The sequence below is a fragment of the Littorina saxatilis genome, linkage group LG8 (genome assembly GCF_037325665.1).
Source record: "Littorina saxatilis isolate snail1 linkage group LG8, US_GU_Lsax_2.0, whole genome shotgun sequence".
NCBI lineage: Eukaryota > Metazoa > Mollusca > Gastropoda > Littorinimorpha > Littorinidae > Littorina > Littorina saxatilis.
In genome coordinates this window covers 65,140,217-65,157,503 of record NC_090252.1, presented here as the reverse complement: position 1 = coordinate 65,157,503, position 17,287 = coordinate 65,140,217, and the positions used below count along the sequence as shown (strand labels likewise).

The 17,287-nt window shown below is 43.7% G+C and overlaps 1 protein-coding gene across 2 annotated transcripts; it reads left to right on the top strand.

Moving 5' to 3' along the window:
• The first annotated feature begins 659 nt into the window (after nt 1-659).
• Nucleotides 660-16,875, top strand: LOC138974147 (beta-1,3-galactosyl-O-glycosyl-glycoprotein beta-1,6-N-acetylglucosaminyltransferase-like). 2 transcript variants are annotated; one of them, XM_070346841.1, is made up of 7 exons: nt 660-986; nt 1,771-1,982; nt 2,871-3,137; nt 3,761-3,912; nt 4,944-5,126; nt 5,505-5,731; nt 13,721-16,875. In XM_070346841.1, the coding sequence occupies exons 1-7, from the start codon at nt 851-853 to the stop codon at nt 14,059-14,061; spliced, it is 1,518 nt and encodes a 505-aa protein (XP_070202942.1). In that variant the 5' UTR covers nt 660-850; the 3' UTR covers nt 14,062-16,875. The 2 variants fall into 2 exon arrangements, with proteins under 2 accessions (XP_070202942.1, XP_070202943.1); XM_070346842.1 differs by lacking the exon at nt 13,721-16,875 and adding an exon at nt 6,899-7,347.
• The last annotated feature ends 412 nt before the right edge of the window (nt 16,876-17,287 follow it).

Here is a 17,287-nt window from a genome sequence, read left to right as displayed (position 1 = left end):
ATAAAACGATCCAAATTTACGTTCATCTTATTCTCCATCATTTTCTGATTCCAAAAACATATAAATATGTTATATTTGGATTAAAAACAAGCTCTGAAAATTAAATATATAAAAATTATTATCAAAATTAAATTGTCGAAATCAATTTAAAAACACTTTCATCTTATTCCTTGTCGGTTCCTGATTCCAAAAACATATAGATATGATATGTTTGGATTAAAAACACGCTCAGAAAGTTAAAACAAAGAGAGGTACAGAAAAGCGTGCTATCCTTCTTAGCGCAACTACTACCCCGCTCTTCTTGTCAATGTCACTGAAGCAGGGTTGAAGCAGCCTTGCATGCAACTGAGGTCAAAAAAAAAAAATGTCACTGCCTTTGCCATGAGCGGTGGACTGACGATGCTACGAGTATACGGTCTTGCTGAAAAATGGCATTGCGTTCAGTTTCATTCTGTGAGTTCGACAGCTACTTGACTAAATGTTGTATTTTCGCCTTACGCGACATGTTTTGTCTCGGTGATGACTTTTTCCGGGCTTACAATGATAATCTTTAAGCTGCAGGTAAACTAAATGTTTAGTCATTTTACGCGAGTGGTTTTGTTTGTTGGTTCGCACAAACGTTTTCCTTACCAATAACTATTTTTTTTTTTTTTACCCGATTGCATTTTGTTCTGAATGAGCTCTGAATGTGAAGGGTATTAAGCATTAGGTATTGAGTATGGGTACTTAGCTAAGGACCCACCCCGTGTCTGGCAGTCTGACCACAGCGTTCTGTGTGTTGCTCTTCCTACAGGGGTCAGGCTCCCCTGCCCACCAGGCTCCGGCCAGCGTGTCCATCGCGTCACGCATCATGGCCTTCATGCGTGCCAGCAAACTCTGGCGCTTCCTTCTCCTCGTCTGCGTCATCGCCGTCATCACTTTGGCCTACGTCACGAACTACAGTGACGGCAGGGTCAACATCCTGCCCTCGAGCTCGAGTTATTTGGGTGAGTGCTTGGCGTAAATGATAGTGGTGCGTATTGTTGGTGTTTGATGATGATGAGAGAGAGAGAGAGAGAGAGAGAGAGAGAGAGAGAGAGAGAGAGAGAGAGAGAGAGAGAGAGAGAGAGAGAGAGAGAGAGAGAGAGAGAGAGAGAGAGAGAGACTCTACAAATACCGGGGGTGGCGGAGGGTACGTGGGGAGGGGTTATGCAATCAAAAGTATTGCAAATGGAAACAGCACTTTCAAACCGACCATTGTGATAAGTCAATTATAATACTAGTCAACCTACTCTGGCTGCTCCTTCTCCTTCCGATTCCCTTGGTACTGTTCATCTTCCTTAGATGGTTGGTTGGTTCTTGTTTGTTGTCGTCTATTCAGCAGTTATTGCTATCCGAGACCGATGCAAGTTTGTTTCCGTTATCAGTTCACATGGCAAGCTCCATGCTTAACAATATTTACAGTCAGGTCTTTCACTGTAAAGAGAAGGTTCTGAAAGTTCATTACTTTCATATTTGTTACTTCAAATCGTATTAAAAATGTTGATCTCCGTTAAAAATATACCTGGGAAGAAAAAGAAGATAACGAGAAGGTTTAGTGAGTATTATGAAAACACACTGTGTCACACACACACGAACACACTGGTCATTCACAGTCACGTGAGATGTGATGCGCGCGATTATTCACAGTGGTTTCTTACCTCTAGTCTTGCATACCGACCCAGGGCCTTTAACGTGGGTTGTTCTCAAGAAGGGGTTCCGCTGTGTGAAAACGTGTGTATTTGCGGGCAGATAAGGAAAGCGGGCCAGTGGTGCTGGACGCAGAGAAAGGCTTTGTGGTGGCCAACAGGACCATGCAGATGGAGGGAGGGGCGGCACATACTCTGCACGACCTTTACCTCAAGGCCAAGGACAGGGCAGAGAGCAAAAGATTCAGGTCAGAGGTCGGGATGAGAATCCCTGTCGGAGGTGCAATGTGGCGTGACCTCAAGTCACTCATAAAGGTAGAGTTAAAAACTAAATCAAACGACAACAAAAACAAAGCACATACACACACCTCTGTGGCTCATTCTTTCGTTTCTTTTTTGACAGCAATCCCAAACACTTTACCTGCTTACGTTTCATAAACAACAAAAAAAGAAATGTAAGTTTATAGAACACTTGATTATAGAAAAGAAGATGTTTCATCCACCTCTAATTTTTAGTTAACCCGAACAAATTCGACACACGTTTTCACATCAGCAGTCAAAATCAGGATGTTCGAAATGTGTGGAGAGTTAGACGTGTCAGTAGCTTGACTTGACAGCGGAAAGGAACAGTCATGGGAATGTGTGCATCGTTTATTGAGTGTGCCATCTTTAGTAGTTCGACGTGTTAGTAGTATGACAGAGTCCAGGCAATGTGTGGTAATAGTCTGACAGAGTCCAGGCAATGTGTGGTAATAGTCTGCCGGACATACATGTAGTCCGGGATACCTCAGAACCCCCAAAACGATTATGCAAGTACTTGACGTGCAAATAGTCCACACACCTTCACCTAACCCAGACTTTAATCCTTGAAATTATCTTCATGATATACCTAATGTTCTTATCATAGACAATGAGGTGTAAAGACAGGGTTTGGTAGCGTTGGACTATCTTTTGGGTTATTTATACATGGCGTGCGATAGTGTCACCATTGTGACGGTATTGATCATTTGATGACGTAATCTAATGATGTCATCTGATAGGATGTGGTAATTGTATTTTTGCACATGCGGACTTGAGTCTTGTCAACGCACATCGACACCCCATGTATTATCAGGTCTGGAATAGCTTGTAGAAGAAGCCCACAGCTTTTGTCGTTTATGCTAACGTGATATGGTGTCAGAAGTGTCTGCATCCTCCCCACAGAAAGCTGAGAGTGAGTCATTCCCCTGGACCCCGTCCAAAGAGAGCCACGTGGACTGCTCCAAGCTGCTGGCAGGCGACGGGGAGGAGTTGAACCGTACCAACAGGCTGCTGCTTGACGTCAGTGTGTCCGAAACCACCATCAGCGAGATGGCCGCCGTGTGCCCGCAGTTCAGACAACGTCTTGGTTTCATAACCAGCCCTCTGACGGAGGAAGAGAGAGAGTTTCCCATCGCCTTTAGCATTCTTACCTTCAAAGACGCTGAACAGGTGAGTTAAGGAGATACACAATTACTTATCTGAAAAGTTGAGTTGGCAAGCACCTTGAAGACCTTTTCATGCCTAAGCGCAAACGTAGAACTCTGTGTTGCTTTTCTTATTTTCTTCTCACAAACAGTTTGAGATTTCTGCATAAAATGAGACACAGTTATTGACTGCAGTCTAAGATCGTTGTTGTTGTTAGAGCCCAACAACAATGGTGGATTCTAAATTTGGTTAAGTTTGTGAAGGAGGGACTGAGTATAACACATAAAAGTAACATTAACGCGAGAAAGATGGCAGAAAAATAGACCTTTAAGTGACTGTTCATGGTCGCGGTCCGTTCTACACGACACGTCCTTTCTAAAATGAACATCCTCAGATTGTACCACGGAGAGAGAGAGAGAGAGAGAGAGAGAGAGAGAGAGAGAGAGAGAGAGAGAGAGAGAGAGAGAGAGAGAGAGAGAGAGAGAGAGAGAGAGAGAGAGAGAGAGAGAGAGAGAGAGAGAGAGAGAGAGAGAGAGAGAGAGAGAGAGAGAGAGAGAGAGAGAGAGAGAGAGAGAGAGAGAGAGAGAGAGAGAGAGAAAGAGAGAGAGAGATCTTGAGCTTGAAATCGTTTCTTCTGAATGTTACAGGTGTTGAACCTACTGCGAGCCATCTACCGGCCACAGAACTTCTACTGCATCCATGTGGACAAAAAGTCCTCGAAAGAATACCGTGACGCCATCGTGGCCATATCCAAGTGTTTTGACAACGTCTTTCTGGCCTCCCGTTCTGTGGACGTGAAGTGAGTACGTCTGGCGCGGAAATTTTTTTACTTTTTGAAAGAGATCAAGATTTTTAACAAGATTTGAAGTACAAAATGTGAAAGGGATGAAGTTTTAGAACATTCTTTTTACAGTGATAGACCTGATTGTGAATAGTTTTAAGCATGGCAGTTATCATGGGAACTGAAAAAGGAAACAATCTTGCATCGGTCTTGAATAGCATTACAATGCTGACAAGACAATAAACAATAACAACCAACCAACTGGCGCTGAACCCAACCCTACTTTAGTCCCGTTTATCAGTTCTGCAATTACACATTCCATGAAGTGAGCATGACTAGCGTTGTCCCCTGGCACAAACCTTACTTCAGTCATGTTTATCAGTACTGCAATTACTTACAGATACCTTGAAGTAAGCATAGCTAGTGTTAAACCCTTGGCAAACCTTACGTCAGTAGTAGGACATACATTTTGAACACAATTTGAATGTGTCATCAAAAGTGGGAGTTTGTATATGATGAAACAATGACGCTATGGACAAATATGTATCAATATGAAAATAAATCTAAACCAAAGTCTTCCATCACTGTGACTTTTCGTAATATGACATTAAATGTAAGGAAAGGTATGTTGTTTTAGAGAGAGAGAGAGAGAGAGAGAGAGAGAGAGAGAGAGAGAGAGAGAGAGAGAGAGAGAGAGAGAGGGAGAGATGTTTGAGAGAGAGAGAGCGAGAGAGAGGGAGGGAGACAGAGAGATGTTTGAGAGAGAGAGAAAGAGAGAGAGAGAGAGAGCGAGGGAGACAGAGATGTTTGAGAGAGAGAAAGAGATAGAGAGCGAGGGAGAGAGAAAGAGATAGAGAGCGAGGGAGACAGATATTTGAGAGAGAGAGAGAAAGAGAGAGCGAAGGAGAGAGAGAGAGAGCGAGGGAGACAGAAAGATGTTTGAGAGAGAGAGAGAAAGCGAGAGAGAGAGAGAGAGAGAGAGAGAGAGAGAGAGAGAGAGAGAGAGAGAGAGAGAGAGGACTATGCCTGAAGCGAGCCATGTATTACAGGTGGGGGCAGTTCTCCGTGCTGGAGCCCGAGTTGGTGTGCATGGAGGACCTGTGGCGACACAAGGCGTGGAAATACTTTATCAACCTGACTGGCCAGGAGTTCCCGCTGAGAACCAACTTTGAGCTGGTTCGGATCCTCAAGGCATTCAACGGGGCCAACAGCTTGGAGGGTACCAGGAAAAGGTGGGTTCCTTCGTCTAGTTCTCTTCGTCGCGTTTTTCTTTTCGTGGTCCATTTTATATTTTTCCATTTGTTGATTTCTATTCTGTACATTATTATTATTTCGCCGGCATTTTGTAAGCGAATAGCCACACGATCTTCAGATAAGTTCTTTATCTGTATCATAAGTGTCTGTCTGTCTGTCTGTCTGCCTGCCTGCCTGCCTGCCTGCCTGCCTGCCTGCCTGCCTGCCTGCCTGCCTGCCTACTTCAAAAACCTGTGGGTCGACGTACAGTAAATGTGACGTTTTGTTTTGTCTGTAATAAACGTTCCAATTACCTACAATTCTTGTTTTTTGATTCCTGATTAACGAAGAGTATTTTTATCTTGTCTCATCTACAGAAGCAACCCAGATCGGTGGGAGAGTGCCGGCAAGCCACCAGGGGGCATTGAGCCAGTCAAAGGTTCTGTCCACGTGACCGTGAACCGAGACTTTGTTGACTTTGTGCTGCACAACGAGACCGGGCAGGCTTTCCTCAACTGGAGTCGTCACGTGGATGTTCCCGATGAGACGTTCTTCTCCAGCCTCAACCACAGCCCTCACCTGGGCATCAGGGGTGCATATATCGGTATGTCTAACGCTTTCTTTCCTTGCCGCTACAAAAGCAAACGTGTGCAACAGGGTTTCATTTACTAGTGCGCCCTGCGCCATTGGCGCATTAAATCTAAAAAAAGTCCCATCACAATTCCCTTCAGTGCGTCAAAGGGCACATTGAGATTACGTACCACTACGCCACAAAATGTACACTTTACATCGGATTACACACACACACACACATACATGGATAATACGATATAGGGGCTAATTTGGCACAATATAGCCTATATTGCACCATTTTGCATCATTGGTGAAAAACGCGTACAGGCTAGGCCTCTTTGGCGTTTCTTGCCTTCGACTATGTCCCATCGGAATTTGGTTGAGGGGGACAAATGTCCCATCGCCCGGCTTTTTCTCCCAGGTTAAACCCTGGTGCAAGATTGTATGTTACACGTTTTCGGAGTATGACAAGAACGGAATCAAACTCGCAATCGTCCCCCCAAAAATGCCCACATGGCTTTTATTTCTCCCGCTGTTATTGTTTCTTCTCCTTACAAATTCTTCAACACAGAATACTGCCAACAAGCATATCAGACGACAGTACTGTTTCCATACGCAAATGTAGCTGCCATTGGAAAGGCTCTCCCACGAGGCCTATGAGTCTGAAATAGAAAGACAGAGTTGTGTACAGACAAGACCAAGAGAGCGGAAAGAACAAACAATCCGCGCATGTAGAAACAGTAAGACGTCACAAAGAATGCGATGCTTCAAAAGATACAGACTGTAACGTCATTCACACATACCGAGACGTCACTCATAGTTGTTCGGTCACTTTCGTCAAAGTAGATCTCTCCACAATCATGGCTAATGTGGTTAGCCTTGTCAAAGCGTGAGTACGCAAATCGTGTTTGTTCTCTCCTCTGTTGAAGCTGTGAGACATAAATGCTATTCAGACTTGGTCTTGGGACAGAGTTTTCTTCCACACTCAATTAGCTGATGTCTAACTCAGCCTGACGGCTTCGTTAGACAATCTACGTAACCTCGTGTGGAAGAAAACATCTGTCCCACTGAATAGCAGGTTATGTATGTATGTGTGTTGTATGTATGTACGTATGTACAGGGTGACCCAAAAAAAGAGAGTACCCAAACACACTTGAATAACTTTGTCAATTTTAACTTTTTTTTCTTTCTTTTTAAGGTGAGTCAAGCTAATCCACTGCATGGTTGGATGAAATAAAAGCTGTTCTCACAATGAACTATACTAATGATCAACGGACGTTTTGCATAGAGACCTATTTTCGCACAAAATCATACAGAGATGTGCAAGTACAGTTCCAGAGACACTTCGGTCAGCGCGGTTTCTATCTTTGGGGGTTCCTGAAAGACAACGTCTACAGGAACAACCCACAGACAATCACAGAACTCAAGAAAGCCATCACAACAACCATTCGCGGAATCTCGCAACAGGAGTGTGTGCGGGTGATTGATAACTTTGCGCGGCGAGTTCAAGTTTGCCTGCAGCGGCGTTTGGAGCATGTTCTGTAGAATGATCATAACTTTCCTGAAAGACAAGCTAGAACGCTAAATTTCTCTGTGCAAATCATGCAGGGGCTACTTGTGTGTGTAAATAATTTGTATGAAGATTGCTTTATTGTTGTTCAATTTATGACGTTTTGTTTGGGTACTCTTTTTTTGGGGGTCACCCTGTATGTATGTATGTATGTATGTATGTATGTATGTATGTATGTATGTATGTATGTATGTATGTATGTATGTATGTAAGTAAGTATGTATGTATGTATGTAGGTAGGTAGGTCCGTCCGAACACTCCTTTACACTACCGCCATCTTCATACCAGATGTCAAAACCCTTGCAAAAACCACTGCACGGAGAAGACCGATATTAACAGCTATTGTGTTTTCAGCGTAGCAATAGGGCCCGATATTTAGACGAGACAAGTATAATGCCGACGAGTCGAAGACGAGTCGCATTATACTTGTTCGAGTCTAAATATCGGACCCTATTGCTACGCTGAAAACACAATAGCGTTTATATAGCTATTCTGACATTAAATTCTGTGTTAGAATCATGTTTTTGTCAGCGACAAGTACCAGAATGGTCCATGTCGTTGATTGCAGACGACGGTTCCCTTTCCGCATGAAGCCACGGAAATAACCGAACATTGAAAAAACCCCGGACATGTATTACGGAGACAACTCGAGATAACCGGATGCTTAGCATTACGTCAATATGTTAGGAATCATATGACGTCATGACGTATCATGCTTGCCTACGTAGATTGTATGTTCGAAAGTCTGACTTCTGTTGGGAATTCGCGTGGTGAAGACAGCGGTAAATCTGTAGATGATAAGAGAACAAGGATTGTCTCAGAAGAAACGACGAAATGTTTCAGACCGGTAACTTCATTTCAACATTGCACTATACAATGGACGTTCTATGTGACAGAAGAGTTTGCTGATTTTGTGTTAAACATTGGAGAGATCGTCTGCTAGAATCCGAGATAGGTCGCTTCAGATTGCAGCTTCTGGAAATTTGCAAGGTTTGTTGCCTGTTAAAGAACTGGATTTTACACGTAATGTAGGGCCTATGTCATGTACAGTAACCAACAACAAAAACACACACTGAAAGCAAATGGCATCGTCTGTCGACTAGTCACAGAGTGACAGAAACAAACCTGGCGAGGTATGCGTGTACTTTATACACGTGGAAGAAACCGGAACCACGCGTCTTTGTTATTGCCGATATCGTTTGGATATCGGCAAAAATGGCCAACTTTTGTATCGTTATGCTTTGATGATCGGAAAAGGGATGTGTGAGACCATCCAATCACAGCCCCCGAATTCCCCCACGTGTCTATCAGAATAGCTATATAACCTGATGGTCTGCATTACGTCGATTTACAAGGTTTCATATGGCGTCACTTGGCATGCTTTCGATCGTAACATTCCATTTGCTGTTCGAAAGTCTGACCGCTCATGCCGATGGCGTTTTCGCGAATGATGACTGCGATGAATTGGTTTGTTTGTTTAACGCCCAGCCGACCACGAAGGGCCATATCAGGGCGGTGCTGCTTTGACATATAACGTGCGCCACACACAAGTCAGAAGTCGCAGCACAGGCTTCGTGTCTCACCCAGTCACATTATTCTGACACCGGACCAACCAGTCCTAGCACTAACCTATTTTCACTACCTATTTTATTCATGTTTTTATTACTTAGTTAGTGGAAGAATTTTGTGTAATGTATGTTTGATGGTGTATGCTTTTAATTAAGCGTTGTTGACTATGAATGTAGATGTAAATGCTTGTATAACTGTGTTTTAATTTTAAATGTGTCAAGCGCAAAGAGCATAATTGTAAAGTTATGATATTGCGCTATATAAATGCTCATTTATTATTATTATTATTATTAATCCCATAATGCCAGACGCCAAGCGGAGCAGCCACTAGATTGCCAATTTTAAAGTCTTAGGTATGACCCGGCTGGGGTTCGAACCCACGACCTCCCGATCACGGGGCGGACGCCTTACCACTAGGCCAACCGTGCCGGTAAATCCCAAGAGAACATGGATTGTTTCAAAAGAGAGTCAACGACTGAATGTTTCAGATTAGTAACTTCATTTCAATATATGCATACAATGGGTGTAACCGATTCAGTGCGAAACATTGGAAAGACCGTCTGCTAGAAGAATGCAGCTGCTTGAATTTTGCCAGGTTTGTTGCCTGTTAAAAAACTGGATTTTACACGGAAAGTATTTCATGTACGGTAAGAAACAAAAGTTGCATCGTATGTCGACCAGTCACAGAAGCAAACCTGGTCAGTTATGCGTGTACTTCATCTACGCCGATGAAAGCGGAAGTATGTTTTGTTTCTTATTGTAAATATAAAGGATATTGAGCAACTTCCGTTGAAATGTGGACCATAGATCGAAACAGGTTTGTGTGTGACTATCCAACCACAACCCCCGAATTCCCCCACGTGACTTATCAGAATAGCAATATTCATGCATAATATGATGTTTAGGTCACACAATTTACCCACTATTGTGGATCTCATGGCGTTGACGTCATAGGTCGGTGACGTAATCGTAAGTGACGCGTTGGTTGATATGACGCAATGGGTGCGACGTCATAAACGAGCGGACGTGACGTCATAGGGATCGGAAATGACGTAAAGCCCTGATAAACGGAATTGTGGGAATCTGTGATGTCATCCTGGTGACGTGAGGTGTAGTATGACGTCAAGAGTCAGAGATGAGTGATGTCCCCTGTTATGAGATCCACAGAGGGCAGGAAGAGAGAACGAGTGCTGTCCCTTAATAGATGTGCGATCGAGTAATGTCCCTTGATTACATATATGACGTCATTTGAATGATGACGTACGTGACGAGGAATGACGTCTTCCGACCAATCGCGTCAGCCGACGAGTTTGGACAAGCCTGGGTGAGTCTGATTTTTTTAATTTTACATCGTTAGGTCATATGACTGAAGATTTGACGTCATAGCAAAGATTTGACGTCATATTGCCATGACGTCAACATGATCAGAAATAAAATGGAATATGCCAGTTGACTGAAGGTGTGGCGTCATTTCAAAGATCTGACGTCAACATGTTCGGTCGGAATACAATGGGATATTCCAGAATGATAAACAATTGTTCCAAAATGTTCAACGAGTTCAGGATGGGAATGACGCCTCCTAACCAATCGCGCAGCAGCACGTCGACGGACAAGTCTGAACTCGTCTGGAATACCTAAGCGTCACGCTATATACCTAAGCGTCACGCTATCTTTGAACCAATGGCAAACAAGAGTACACAAATAAAAAGGGTATATAATCTCTGCTTCAGGGATGGGTCATTATTGCATCTTACATCATACCAAAGATTATCAGGAGACCATAGTCATTTTGAGCAGCCACCTTCAAGACCACCTTTGACTACAGCTTTCCGAGTACCTGCCTTTCTTTTGCCTCTTCATCTTCTACTGCTGCTGCTGCTGCTGCTTCTGTCGCTGCCGTCACTCTCACTGCTGCTGCTACTTCTGTCGCTGCCGTCACTCTCACTGCTGCTGCTACTTCTGTCGCTGCCGTCACTCTCACTGCTGTTGCTGCTACTTCTGTCGCTGCCGTCACTCTCACTGCTGTTGCTGCTACTTCTGTCGCTGCCGTCACTCTCACTGCTGCTGCTACTTCTGTCGCTGCCGTCACTCTCACTGCTGTTGCTGCTACTTCTGTCGCTGCCGTCACTCTCACTGCTGCTGCTACTTCTGTCGCTGCCGTCACTCTCACTGCTGTTGCTGCTACTTCTGTCGCTGCCGTCACTCTCACTGCTGTTGCTGCTACTTCTGTCGCTGCCGTCACTCTCACTGCTGTTGCTGCTACTTCTGTCGCTGCCGTCACTCTCACTGCTGCTGCTGCTACTTCTGTCGCTGCCGTCACTCTCACTGCTGTTGCTGCTTCTGTCGCTGCCGTCACTCTCACTGCTGCTGCTACTTCTGTCGCTGCCGTCACTCTCACTGCTGTTGCTGCTTCTGTCGCTGCCGTCACTCTCACTGCTGCTGCTACTTCTGTCGCTGCCGTCACTCTCACTGCTGCTGCTGCTACTTCTGTCGCTGCCGTCACTCTCACTGCTGTTGCTGCGTCTAACAAGATGTGATCAGTGTGGCAAAAACTTCAGCCGTCGAACGAATCGGGACCGGCACAAACGGAGCCAACATAAAAACAGTTTTAGTCATGTCTGTGACCGCTGTGGGAGAGCCTTCTCCAGGACCGATGCCCTCCAGCGTCACCTTCAAGGTCACGAAAGAGCCGACAAGAGACCCCAAGATCCAGCGGAAATCCAACCGCCTGCAAAGAAGGTGAAAGTTGGAGAGCAAGCTGCTATGGAAGAGAGGATGGAAGATAGAAATATAGAAGAGGAGAAGGAGGAGGAGGAGCAAGCCGTAGAAGAGAAGGAGGAAGAAAACCAAGCTATGGCAGAGGAGGAAGAGGGAGGAGAAGAACGAGCTATGGAGGAGGTGGAAGAAGCGCCTGTGTCGCTGTGGGACAAAGAACCTCTGGAAACAGTGACCCTACCTGAAGACTGTGATGCAGCTTTATACGAACTGTGTAAAGAGCACTGGGACTCCATCCGAACGCACCACCACTACGGTCCAGTTCAGAACACTTCCAACATCAGATGAAACAACTGGAATATGCCATTGTGGGATCAAGAACTCGTGACCAACATTTTTGAATCACATCCGATGCGTTTCAAGATCAACGCAAGTCACAGTTTTGTTCTGTTCCATATTGAAACCATGGAGTTCAAGTACTTGTATAGTATAGTAGTATACACGCCGAAACCATTAAGGGACAGCACTCGTTCTCTTCCTGCCCTCTGTGGATCTCATAACAGGGGACACCACTCATCTCTGACTCTTGACGTCATGCTACACCACACGTCACCAGGATGACATCACAGATTCCCACAATTCCGTTTATCAGGGCTTTACGTCATTTCCGATCCCTATGACGTCACTTCCGCTCGTTTATAACGTCGCACCCATTGCGTCATATCAACCAACGCGTCACTTACGATTACGTCACCGACCTATGACGTCAACGCCATGAGATCCACACACCACTCATCTCTGACTCTTGACGTCATGCTACACCACACGTCACCAGGATGACATCACAGATTCCCACAATTCCGTTTATCAGGGCTTTACGTCATTTCCGATCCCTATGACGTCACTTCCGCTCGTTTATGACGTCGCACCCATTGCGTCATATCAACCAACGCGTCACTTACGATTACGTCACCGACCTATGATGTCAACGCTATGAGATCCACAATAGTGGGTAAATTGACCCTACTATACTGCCAACATCCTGACCTCAGGTCAAAATGAGTTCGGCTCATTCTCTCCCTGACAGGATGCCTTGAGTTTCCTTGTCTGGCAAGGAAACCGATTTTTAAAAAAAACCCATATTTAGAGCTTTTTGTAATGTATTATTGATATAAGCAGATTCGCGATCGTCGATAATGATTTTTCATGGTGTTGTGTAATTTTTAAATTACAAAGAAATTGATTTGTAAGACAGTTTCAAGGGAGCTATTTTTTCCCGGCTGTATTTACTGTGCAAACAACTCTAAATATGGCAAAAGTGTCACGTGATAATCAACCGTTTGGTTTCGGCGTTCGTTGAAGCAGACGATTTTTTTCTGTAGTGATGCAACCATATATTACGGTCTCCTTCCGGCAGCAGTCCCAAAATTTCGACTTGTTTTGACCTTAGAACGATGTCTTTATCATAACTGTGAAGAACAGAACGGAGATCACTGTCGAAGTCGGCCAATCTGCAATTATTTTCGTCTCGCGAACACGGCTCGCAAACAACATATGGGAGATAACTTGCTTTGATAGATTAGCGTAGGAGTTTCGCGTCCGGTCAGAGAGATAACTGGCAATCAGTAGCCGTTGAGCGATGTAATCAGAATGGGGCAGCCAAGTATTAGATTCACCTGTTCCATATTAAAGTGGCCTTTGCTGAATCATGCAGATTCTCACATCAATCTTTTTTCAAGGAGAGAAAGAAGAGCGACAGGAAGTCAAGACTAACGTGACAGTAAAATACCTGATCCTCACTTTTTGACTAACATTGGCGTTTGCCGTCAGACTGCCCCAGACTTCGTGTTTCAGCCAGACTCTTTGAATGTTTGTCATGGCTTTCATGTTCCTAGAGATGCGGTTGTTTTGTTCATGTTCCAAGAGATACGGTTGTTTCTGTCCATGTTCCCACTGCAGCGGAGAATACAATCTGAACACAAATGCGAAAGAAAATGTAACCTTACTACCAATACAGTGGTCACAGTTTGCTGGTCAATGCTTACACATCTAAGGCAGTCACACACACACACACACACACACACACACACACACACACACACACACACACACTCACACTCACACACAAAACTTACATTACTTACTTAATATTTTTGTCACACACAGGTGAAGCTGAGACGGATCCCGTCACATACCCGTTCATCACACGCTTCAAGAACTGGGGTGGCCCTCCCTTCGACTACCCTTGCGCTGGCGGAAAACGCGTGCGACTGATTTGCATTCTGTCTACCGGTGACCTCCCCTTGTTGGACAAGCGGCCAGAGCTGTTCGCCAACAAGTTCTACCCAGACTATAGTCGCCTTGCCCTGGGCTGTCTGGCGGAGAGGATCTATAACCACACGCGCGACGAGTTCTTGGGCAACATGGATTTTGACGTCAGCTATTACGCCAACTTGCCCTTCGTCAAGAATCAGGTCATCACATCGACCTTCAACAGAACGTTGTAAAATTATGCGAGTTTTTGTGGAAATCTGTAACCACACGTTTGACGAGTTCTTGGACAACATGGATTTTGACGGCAGCTATCAACGACTTGTAGTAGGGTTTTGGACTTGGTGTCCGCCATTATAAGTCTCGGCTTTTCCATTAAATTGTGTTGGAGGAACTCAAACTTCCGGATCTTTTAGACACATTTAAGACAAGTGTCGTCACATGTATCATTACCATCCTGACCTCAGGTCAAAATGAGTTCGGGTCATTCTATCCCTGACAGGATGCCTTGGTTTTCCTTGTCTGGCGAGGAAATCGATGTTTTACATATTTAGATCTTTTCGTAATGTGTTATGGATATAAGCAGATTCGCGATCGTCGATAATGATTTTTCCTGGTTTTGTGTAATTTTTAAATTACAAAGGAATTGATATGCAAGACAGTTTCAAGCGAGCTATTTTTCGCGGCTGTATATACTGTAGTCCCAACATTTTGACTTTTTTTTATTTTTTTTTTTTTAACTTTGTTCATCTTACCACAGTCACTTCGTTGTTTAGATTTTGTTTTGACCTTAGAACGATGTCTTTATCATAACTGTGAAGAACAAAACGGAGATCACTGTCGAAGTCGTCCAATCTGCAATTATTTTTGTCTCGCGAACACTGCTCGCGAACAACATATGGGAGATAACTCTGTATTCTTGTTTTGATAGATTCGCGTTGGAGTTTCGTCCCGTCGCGATATAACCTTGAAGGGTTGAAAACGACGTTAAACACCAAATAAAGAAAAGAAAAGTAGGAGTTTCGCGTCCGGTCAGAGAGATAACTGGCGATAACCGTGGAGCGATGATGATCAGAATGGTATCATTACGTCATGCTTTAAAAAAAAAAAGGGACGTAACGGCTTCTCGTTTTTTCCAAGCGTAAGTCATTGAGAATCTGTCGCTGTCTCCGAGGGAAGAATAATCGGAGAGTGTTAAACATGTTTCTCACGTGGTTTAGCATGTGGGATTTATATGCGAGGACGTTTCACTGAGGATTTACTTTTGCTAAATAAGTGGCTGCAGCTGCTTTACGGTGTACAGGGGTTCTGTGTGCTGGTAAGTCTTTCAAAACAATCCATACATTCAGATCTATCACTGTAAAAGAAGGTTCTAAAAATTTATCACTATCACTTCTGGTACTTCAAATCTTGTAAAAAATCTTGATCTCTTTTAAAAAGTTAAAAATCTTGTCCGGGGGAAGTCGAATTACAATAACATTAACATACTTCCATTTGAAACTTCTCGGTTTTCATCGTGGATTGACGCCCTCCCAAAGTCTAATTGAAGCCCGACGGAGCGAAGCGACGTCGGGCTTCAATTAGCTTTGGTCGGGCGTCAATCCACGATGGAAGCATGTTAATGTGTAAATAGATCTTGTCTAAGAGTACGTCCCGGGGGAACAACCCACACATCTGCGCTGTAGTGTTTGCTACGGAGTTCACATTTGACAAGAACATATTCAATGATCTAAGATTCATCGCATCCAAAACAGTAAGCCAGGACTTTTCAGTTCAATATTGACATGTATGCAGACAGATTGACTATATGCTTTGATATCGCCTTACACAACTTCATTTGTTAATCCGTTTCCGCTCCAGTGGAAATGATACTATTGCAGGTTTTTTGTCCTTTTACGAATACGATGCAAAGCTTTGTGGTAACGTCGTCTCAGTTCAGAACACTGATAATCACACATGTTTGTGTTCATTCCCATACGATGCCTTGTGGCAGGCTTCATGTGATGCCAATAGGCATTTTTTATTGATCACTTCAGAACATTCCCATTATCTGATGTTTGCATAAATTGGCATGCCATGCCTTTTGGTAATGTTTGTTATTTCAGAATATTCTGATCATCTATAATTTTCATTGTCATGTGATGCCTTGTTAGTTCAGAACATTCTGGTAATATGGTGTATGTGCTCAGTCCAATGAGAGGCCTTGTGGGAAAGTTTCTGTTAAGGCAAAAAAAAAAGGTGTGGTTAAGGTAACATAGCCAAAAAAAATAGGGTAGGAAGGTAGGCAATCACTTTTTTTTTAAAAACTTTTTTTTCTAATGTGTACAAATTAAACCTACTTGACAGGGAAATAAGTGTGCGACTCGAGCGCTTTCGCTTTCATTGCGTTTTTGTTGTTGTTTTTTTTGACAAATGTGACACTCCACCACGAAATGAGTCGCATGTCACCTCGCGCGGTTCTGCGCTGGGCTTGAATATAAGTCCGGGGAGTGTCTGATAACAGTGTGAGGGTCACCTTAGTCACAGGCTTATAGCTCAAAGTTTTCGCTCTTTTCTAAAACGGTTTTCACCACTAGATAGAGCATAAAAAACTCTATGGAAATGTAAAAATATGAAAATCATGCAAAGGTGACATGCGACTCATTCCGTGGTGGAGGGTCACAAATGTAAAAAAAAGTTATAGGGTCGGCCCCTAAAAATAGGGTAGGTCGGGTTACCGTAACCACACCTATTTTTTTTTAAGGCCTAATCAGACCACTCTGACAATCCGATGTTGGGTTTCATACCCGAATGATGCCCGAAGGCAATGTTTGTTGAGACTTTTTTGATTATCTGATGTTTGTGTTCATCCACGCGTGCCTTTTGAGCTCCTTGTGGTAACTAAGGAGACGACCCCCCCCCCCAAAAAAAAAAACAAAAAAACAAGAAGGGCAAAGCCCATACGACTCACATGCTTGACCTTGACCTTTACATGACCTTGACCTTCAGCTAAACCTAGCAATGACATCATACACTAAGAACTGCTTTACACATTTTTCCTACCAAAATACATGTGACCTTGACCCAAGGTCAAGGTCATCCAAGGTCATGCAACACAAAGCTGTTAATTCAAGACATAGGAAGTACAATGGTGCTTATTGGCTCTTTCTACCATGAGATATGGTCACTTTTAGTGGTTCACTACCTTATTTTGGTCACATTTCATAAGGGTCAAAGTGACCTTGACCTTGATCATATGTGACCAAATGTGTCTCATGATGAAAGCATAACATGTGCCCCACATAATTTTTAAGTTTGAAACAGTTATCTTCCATAGTTCAGGGTCAAGGTCACTTCAAAATATGTATACAATCCAACTTTGAAGAGCTCCTGTGACCTTGACCTTGAAGCAAGGTAAACCAAACTGGTATTAAAAGATGGGGCTTACTTTGCCCTATATATCATATATAGGTGAGGTATTAA